This window comes from Adiantum capillus-veneris, chromosome 29, assembly GCF_014529385.1.
Source record: "Adiantum capillus-veneris isolate H3 chromosome 29, ASM1452938v2, whole genome shotgun sequence".
NCBI classification, from domain to species: Eukaryota; Viridiplantae; Streptophyta; class Polypodiopsida; order Polypodiales; family Pteridaceae; genus Adiantum; species Adiantum capillus-veneris.
In genome coordinates, this window is record NC_140959.1 from 110,767,600 (window position 1) to 110,775,963 (window position 8,364).

Genomic DNA, 8,364 nt, shown 5'->3' on the forward strand with positions numbered 1-8,364 from the left:
GCCAATAGGAATTAAGCAGCATAAGTGATAGCCTTTAGACATGTGTCCCCCTTTCCCCTTTTGTGAGAGCTTTAGGTAATTAAATAATTAAACTAAACTCTCATTGGACCCCTTTGCCTCCTGGCCAATAGGAATCAGGCAAGCCATGGGGCTCCTGAATGCTCATTGGACCCCTTGGGAGACTGTCCAATAGTCTTCTAGGAGACTTAATTCTCATTGGTTTCTTTTATTAAATGTTTTTAAATTAATTAAACTAGATTTACTCTAGCTTAATTCTCATTGGTTCACTTCAAGGGTCTTCCAATAGGAATCGGGCACACTTGTGGGCATCTGGTCTAGGGAGCTGACATGTGTCCCTCATTCCCTTTGTGTAAAGGGAGCCTGTGTGTGTGTGTGTGGCTTTCTCTCTCATCCCCTAGCTTTGGGGCTCGCCCCCTCCCATGTAGGGATGTAGAAAGACTTTTTGGGCACACCACTAAGCATCCAATTTTCCCTAGGGTTGACCTTTGACACAACCTTTGAATTTTGGAACCTTAGCATTTTGGAAGTCTTAATGGGCTGAACCTTAGGGTCTTTTTGGCCCATTGTTTCACATGGCTCTTTTGCAGATGGCCCCCCCTTTGGATCCCTACTGTGGCCGGTCTGCTAACTTAACCAATATTCTAGCTTTTTTCCCTTGGCACTTCCCCACATTAAATGATCAGTTTAATATGAGAAAATCATTTAGGAGAATTAGATATTGATTATTATGACATCTCTTGCGATACTAAAAACATGCTCCAACTTACTCTCTCACCGAGAGAGTGTGTGCCATAAGAGAGGAAAGAAAGTTCTCTTTCCCTCTGCTCTCTTCTGATGCCAAAAAAGAAAACAACTTCGACTCTCTTTCTTCCTTCTGTTGTCGATCTTGAGCCAAGGGGGTGCACATGCACTCACCCTCTACTTGTGCTTATGATCTCGCCTTCTCTTCTTGAGCTCTTACTTCTTCAAGCGTTTTCCTCTCTGTAGCGCTTCAGTAGAGCTCCCAAAAGTGACTTGTGTTGCGTGCCTTTTCTCAGATCTCTCTAGTGGTAATAATTTTTAACACTTATTGTTGCTTGCTGCTTCTATCTTATAGTGCTACATTAACTTACAACAATGCTACATGTCTTTGCCAGTGCTACCATAATCAGTTGTATGGTCTCATACTTGATTTACCTTCTTCCTCAACTCTATTTTTTTTTTCACATCAAGGTCCAAAGCCTTAGCTCTTCTCGAAGCACATGCACGCATGGGAGCGAGAGGAAACCACCTAGCTCTGACACCACTTGTGAGGATGTATGATAGAGTGTGCACGTGTGCGAGTGCAAGGAAGGAGGAGAAGCAGGAACAAATGATACGGGTGGAGCACAAAGTGAGGATAAGAATCACTCATTACTCCCTTATTCTATATTATATTGATGAATAAGTTTAGATAGGTTAGGTTAATGGTGGGCATCTGTTGGCCAGTTGGCGTGAGCCCCAACAATGGTCAGGCTTGTAGGCATTCACAAACAATGCTTCCCAACAAGGCAAGCATGCATGGAACAGGGAAGTAGGGGCTCCTCATTTGTCGATATGGTGTTGTGCATTGGGACTGATTGCATGGCCAAGACAAACTCCAAGGTAGTTACACCAACACTAAGTAGAGGTGCGCTTGGACGTGTCTCACACAGGTGAGTGTGGCAACCTAGTCTATTTCATTTTGAATGATATGACATGCATTGCAAGCATTTGCTAGTTGTGGTCATCGATTTTTGGTCGAATACAAGTGCCAAGATTGATTGCTGGGCTATGATGGATTCCAAGGTAGATACATCAGTGGTTAATAGAGGTACGCTTGGGGTGTGCCTTATAGGCGAGAGTGTGGTGGTGCACCTTGTTTCTTTTTAGATGATGTGGCAAGCCTTGTACAACACTTGCTGCTTTGCGTTTCATATTTCTTTTTAGCTGTTGGTACAGAGCTGTACATATAAGCCAATGTGTCTTGTTGGATGCTTTTAACGGATGCAATGTATTAGCTTCCCTCCAAATGATGTGACGATCTTCAACCAAACCACAGCTGAATTGCAATGTGGGCTGCTACTTCTTGCACAACACTGTTATCAACAAGAAACAATCATAGGACACAAAGAGAGAAGGACACATGAGCCCTCATGGGCATACTTCAACAACTATGCAACCCGCATGACAAGATATTGCATCACAACTCTTGCAAAACAAATATACTCAATGCAAGTGAAAAAATTCAATTTGGACGAAATGCGACAAGAAGGATCTTTACATCACAAAACTGTGAATCCTGGCAATGCTGCGGTCCACATGTATATCAAAGTTCTTATGATGAGTATCGTCTATAGGATTACCTCTCTTGGAGTGCATAGTTTCACGAATATGCCCAACAAATGTAGGGCTCTCAGTTGTTTTTAATGAATGAAAAGCAAGGATTCTCTCTTGAGGTAGTCTTTTGATCTACACTATTAGGAGGATATGCCTAACAAAGGAAATATGACATTTTTTACATGGCAAAAAGTGTCATATCCCCCTTCTCACAACTTCATCTCATGGAGTGACTTAAATGTGTATTCAAAGCTTGTGCTACGATCAAAGTTACAAACAAGGAAAAGAAAATTCATGATAAGATTTTGAGACAAGGGTTGCCTAACAAAGATATTGTACTTGGTGGTGCTGTTGTGGATATATATGCCAAAAATGGTGCTCTTCATCCAGGTCAAAGTGGGCATCCTACTCATGAAATCGTGTCTTGGAATGCTTTGATTATAAGACATGCTCAAAATAGACAAAAAATTGTTTTCAAGAAATGCAACTTTTTAGGGCTTAATTTCCGCAAAAGTGACCATGCTTGAAAAGGTGAGTAGCAGTGAAGGATGTGACAAGTTTAGCTCATCATTGGAAGCAATGTACCCATTATAGTCTCCATCTAAAACTATACTTTGTTTCTATATTTGGCAAGGATGTTCTGTATGATCTTGTATGCTTATTGTGTTGCCAAGTATGTACTAATGTGAGCTCAAACACACAATGTTATGAATAAGCATTGAAGCTATGATTGAAGCTGTTGATATGGGAAAGCAAACCCATAAGCCTATGCTAAGATTGAAGCTGTTGATAAGGAAAAGCAAATCCATAATGAGATTTCAAGTTAATTTTTGTTGAGGCATAAAAATGCATGGCAGAATCAGAGATTCTTGTTGCGAGATATGCATGTCAAAAAATGGAGGAAACATGCAAGTGAAAAGAGCGCAAGTTTGCATTGGGAAAATATGGGACCGAGGCACAAGGAGAGAGGAAACCTTGCAAGTACTTGGCGACACTTGTGGGTGCTCATGGGACATACCATTTTGCAGGAGGATCATCATGATGCCACTACTTTGCAAAACTTGAAGGTAATAAATTTCTTAAATCCAAAAAAATCGACCCTCCTATACTCAAGGAGAAACAAACATGACCCTTCAATTCACTAGAGGAGGGCATATCGCAGGTTTGCAACATTGGAGGGAAAACAAGTATACAAGAGAAGGGCACATTACTTATAGTTTATAATAATTAAGTGAAGACAATGCAACCTCCACACCGTACTTCTATATGGTTTTTCTTTTTTTGGGACACAAAATGTGAGCACGTAATGCATTGACCATGATCTTCTTATCCTATGTCTCTAAAATTTCTATTGTTACTAGCGTCATTTGACTTTTCATTTTCCTTTCTTGTGGGGTTTGGATGATTGATAACTTGTATGCACATGCTTGGGATCACTCTTTCAAAACAAAATATACATACATTACTACCCTTCCATTGGAAAATATTTGATGGTGATTTACTCTAGGTTCAGACTGCCGGTCCAAGCCCTCCAACTCTGAGCGCGTATCCCTCGTGGCACACCATGGTTGGAGGATAAAAGGAAGCGTTGATTTTCGGACCCGCCATGGAACGGGCGGACAAGCAACATGTTTGCGACATTTTCAACGTGAAACGCGGAGACGACTTGAACCTGTGACCCCACAAGGAAGGGGACGAGCACACTGTATCCACGAGGCCAATCTTCATTTGCTGAAAAACGATTGTCAGACGTTACTTTTAAGCTATCCATTCACAGTGTGAACTACATGCTTCAACAAAACAAGAGAGACTTGGAGGGCTTCCCTTACTTCATGAGTGTGACTCACACACAACCAATTTCCCCATAAATTTGGTTTATAGTAGTGTGTGCGCGTTTCAACGTGTATGGGATTAAAGTCATTCGCCAGAGTCTATTTGTATTACATTTCTTCTCTGAGGCGTCTGTTTGAGGGGTTCGAGACCGACATCGCCATCGCTGCAGTGCCGGCAAGCTTCCCCCCTCATTCCCTCTGTTCGCAGTCCCGTGATCATGAATCCTGAATAGTGAGTTCATTCTGCTTCCAGATCTTGTTTCTTTCAGGGTTTGGCAGAACGCCAGGCGCTAGTTTTCTGTTGATTTTTAGGGTTGATGATGTAAACATTCGGCGAGCCATTTTCGAATGAATGAGACTCTCTCTCTCTCTCTCTCGCATATCTTGTCTGCTTTTAGGGTTTCTGTTGCACGTCTGATTTTTTAGTCTCTACTCTCTCTGCGGGTCTTGTTAAATTATATGCAGTTACCACAAATGCGTAATTCAAGTATGCTCCATATTGCGCCAAATTCTGAGATCTTCAATTTGTGAGATCTGGACACAATATTCGATGAACAGGTCGAAACTAGAGATTACTTGAGTGGCTGCTCTTTGCTGAATTCACAATACTGGAGATGAAATCGCTGTATACAAAGATCTGTGATTGTTTAGGCTAGATCTAACTTGAAGGAGACCTTCGAAAAGCCAGAGAATGCTTGAGTTGTTTTTCGTGGCCCTCATCTGTCTTTTGCATGTGCACACATGCATTTGGGTATTCTATGCCCTTTGATTCAGCTTAAAACTTGTTGCGATGGGGCTTGCAGTGACTATCTTTTCAAACTTTTGCTGATTGGTGATTCGGGCGTTGGGAAATCTTGCCTTTTGCTTCGGTTTGCTGTAAGTTGTTTCTCTCTCTATGTTAACCTATTAGCTGGTGCGTTTGTCATTTATGCATGCAAAATGTTAAATGCAAGGTTGTGCTCTTCAGGATGATTCTTATCTGGAAAGCTACATCAGCACAATTGGTGTCGACTTTGTAAGTTTCTCCTTCAAAATGCTACTGCTCCCTTATTTTTTGGCATTCTTGTGATTTTCCAATGTTTTTCGCAGAAAATTCGCACAGTTGAACTTGACAGCAAAACCATCAAGCTACAGATTGTAAGTTCATACATGTTTGATTATTTTAATCAATGTTTGGGAAAAGTATCTGATAAGCGTACCTGTCAATCCCAACCATGGTTTATTTGCTATTTGCAAAGCTGCTAACAAAAAAACTAATGTCACCTAAAAGTTTCTTCAGGGTTGTGTGGATATTATATTATAGGTTTTAGACTGTTGTAAAGGAGAAACTGTATTTGTTTCGGAGTGGAGGTTACTGCGTGATGGTGCGCCGCAGTTCTGAAGGATAGCTTAAGTTTTGCGTTAGGCTGAAATTTTGTTTACTATGTTTTCAGGCATTAAGCATTTTCCTCCTAGTTCGTGTAGTTTGTCAAATCTCAAAATGTAGGGGTGGACCAGTTTCCAGGAGGCTAGTTTTTTACAGGCAAACACTATACAAGCACATGTGCAGATTGCATAAATGTTACATCTTAATTGGGATGGGTGGTGATTTATAACTCGGTATCAAAACCCTAGTAAAATTGTGTTACCGGTGACTTCTATCCAAAGGAAGCTGGAGAATTTCTAAGCAGTTGATCTCGGAGAATGAGAGCAAATGACTTAATGAATTCTGTAGGGAGGATGATGGTCTCTACCGGTTCTAGATTCATGGTGCCTGGTTTGTGATTGAAGGTAGGGCTGCCTTGTGTGCTTGCAGTATAGACTCTATGGTCTGTGCCTATACGACACTAAGGTACAAATGTATGCCTTTGATACTAGGTGCTTTTAGTTAGTCTTTTTAATTTGAGTTTATCAATTTGCTGCCTTACCATGATTTGTTGAAATTTTCTTTTGGGCTGTATTAGTTTGTGATGATCTTTGCTTTGAATGGGATGAGGGTCCCTGTATTAGTTTCTTAACTCTTTGGTCAGAGACCAAGTTGTTGAGGTTGATAGGCAATTTAGAGGCAATGTCATGGAAAATTAAGTTTAGTTAATTAGAAATTTTGCAAATGCTAGTGTAAGGCGATAATTATCATATGTAAAGCACATCGTGACACTATCAGCTCCAAGACACGTTGTTTTCTCTTTTGCACTACTATACGTTGCCAATTTATGGGTGACCTTTTTTGGCCTTATTATGGATCCCTATGTTATGCTGATATTCGGTGGCATTTCAAGATGGTATTTTTTTTGGAGAAACTAGTGTAGGCTTATTATCTGATATTATTTTGTAGAGGCGGGTAGCTTGTGGGCAGGAAATAACCAAGAAATTAAAAGTTTTCACAGAGACACTTAACAACTAGCTGCAGTCAAATTTTAACTGGACAAATTGTGTGAAGATTTGATAACCAGTTATTAGCTGAAAGTTGGGATATAATTATGAGTTTTATCCAGTTTAAATGTACCTTTCTCAAAGGTTCAGAGCTTATAATTGATATATTGGGTTTTGCACTTAGTGGTAGCTTGGGTACAACTTTGGGGTCAGTTAACTGTTAATGTAATACCTAGTTCAAGCTAGGGTTGTAACGGAGAAGCTGGTAGCTCTTCTTGCCTATGAGTATTGTTTTGTACATTTCCTACTGTTTGTGAGTTATTGCTGTTCTGTGCAAAGTTTGGACACTCTAGTACAATGGTCTGGAGGAAAGTCGGATAAAGATTTAAGGACTGTGTGTAGTTGGTTTACCTTTTTGAGCTTATGGGCATTTTCATTCTCAATGATCAGTTTTTACTTGCCTAAGGTTTTCTTATCTTCTGTTCCAATGATGTAGTGGGACACTGCTGGTCAAGAGCGATTTCGGACAATCACAAGCAGCTATTATCGGGGAGCTCATGGCATTATTGTAAGCAAGCCTAAACTTTTCGCTAAAGTGGTTTTTGTGTTCATTTTTTCTGATGTTTGAGCAATTTTGTTGTGAGTTTTCAGATCGTTTATGACGTTACAGACCAGGAAAGCTTCAACAATGTAAAGCAGTGGTTGAATGAAATTGATCGTTATGCTAGTGAAAATGTGAACAAACTTTTGGTTGGGAACAAGAGCGATTTGACAGCAAAGAAAGTTGTTGATACACAAACTGCTAAGGTAGGATTCATTTGAGGATCTTGCTGTTTCACGCAATTTTGTTGTTGGGAAGGGGCTAAGCAGGTGTTTGGCTATGCAGGCATATGCTGATGAAATTGGCATTCCCTTTCTGGAAACGAGTGCAAAGAATGCGAGTAATGTGGAGGAAGCATTTATGACCATGGCGGCAGAAATAAAGAACAGGTACTAAGTGTGTGTGTGGGAGAGCTTGTGTGAATTTGTTATTTATGTGGATTGGTAGTTGACGTAGTCTTTTTTGCTCGTCTGTTTAGAATGGCAAGTCAACCAGCAATGAACGCGAACAAGCCAAAGCTTGTGCAGATGTCTGGCCAGCCGCTCCAACAGAAGAGTGGCTGTTGCTCTTAGACTGCTTTATTCAGAGCACAGGTCCTGTATCAAGCCGACTATTAAGGATACCATCTCGACAATTTCCCTGAATTCAGCTTGTACAGATCAATATAAGATCCTCTTTTGGCTTAAAAGGACTTTGGAGAGGTTCTTATTTGACCCTTCTCTAGGGTGTGCCTTATTGTGTTGAAGTCTAGGAACTGTTGGGTGCCATTTTGCTCGAATGTATATCGATTCATTCTTTTCAAAGTTAGATGATTCTCTATTACTACTCTTCTTAACTGTGGGTGTGTGCTTGTGGTGTTCTCCGATATTTCGATTTCCTGCATGGATGTCATTTTGTATGTTGATTTTGTAGTCAATGTTTTTTAAAAAGGCAGGAAAACAAGTAATTTGCTGGTTTCTATTCCGGGTCTGCCTGATTAATATCAAGGGCAAAGCCAGCTCAAGGAAATGTGTGTGCTATTTTCTTGCTGTGTAGGCATGCAGAGGTGTGAGTTAGTAGAGTGGTTAGAGACATTGGGCGCCATGTTTGTAGTAGTAGGTGGACAGACCTCGATTGCCAATGTCGGGTTGGGTAAATGTGCGCACAAGGCAGCAGGGTTGTTTACAGAGAAGCTTAGAGCTAGTCCGAAACATTGTTTTGAGCTGAGTAGGCTTAGATATT

The 8,364-nt window shown here is 40.7% G+C and overlaps 1 protein-coding gene across 1 annotated transcript; it reads left to right on the forward strand.

The window, feature by feature from the left end:
- Positions 1-4,268: 4,268 nt before the first annotated feature.
- LOC147419756 (ras-related protein RIC1) lies at positions 4,269-7,965 on the forward strand. Its single transcript, XM_086505234.1, has 8 exons — positions 4,269-4,422; positions 4,994-5,066; positions 5,158-5,205; positions 5,280-5,327; positions 7,039-7,110; positions 7,194-7,349; positions 7,429-7,532; positions 7,622-7,965. The coding sequence occupies exons 1-8, from the start codon at positions 4,409-4,411 to the stop codon at positions 7,713-7,715; spliced, it is 609 nt and encodes a 202-aa protein (XP_086361360.1). The 5' UTR covers positions 4,269-4,408; the 3' UTR covers positions 7,716-7,965.
- Positions 7,966-8,364: the final 399 nt, after the last annotated feature.

Coding starts and splice junctions, on each gene's coding strand:
- LOC147419756 (XM_086505234.1), top strand. Junction 5,328..7,038: donor AAACCATCAAGCTACAGATT/GTAAGTTCATAC, acceptor CCAATGATGTAG/TGGGACACTGCTGGTCAAGA. Junction 7,111..7,193: donor GGGGAGCTCATGGCATTATT/GTAAGCAAGCCT, acceptor GTGAGTTTTCAG/ATCGTTTATGACGTTACAGA.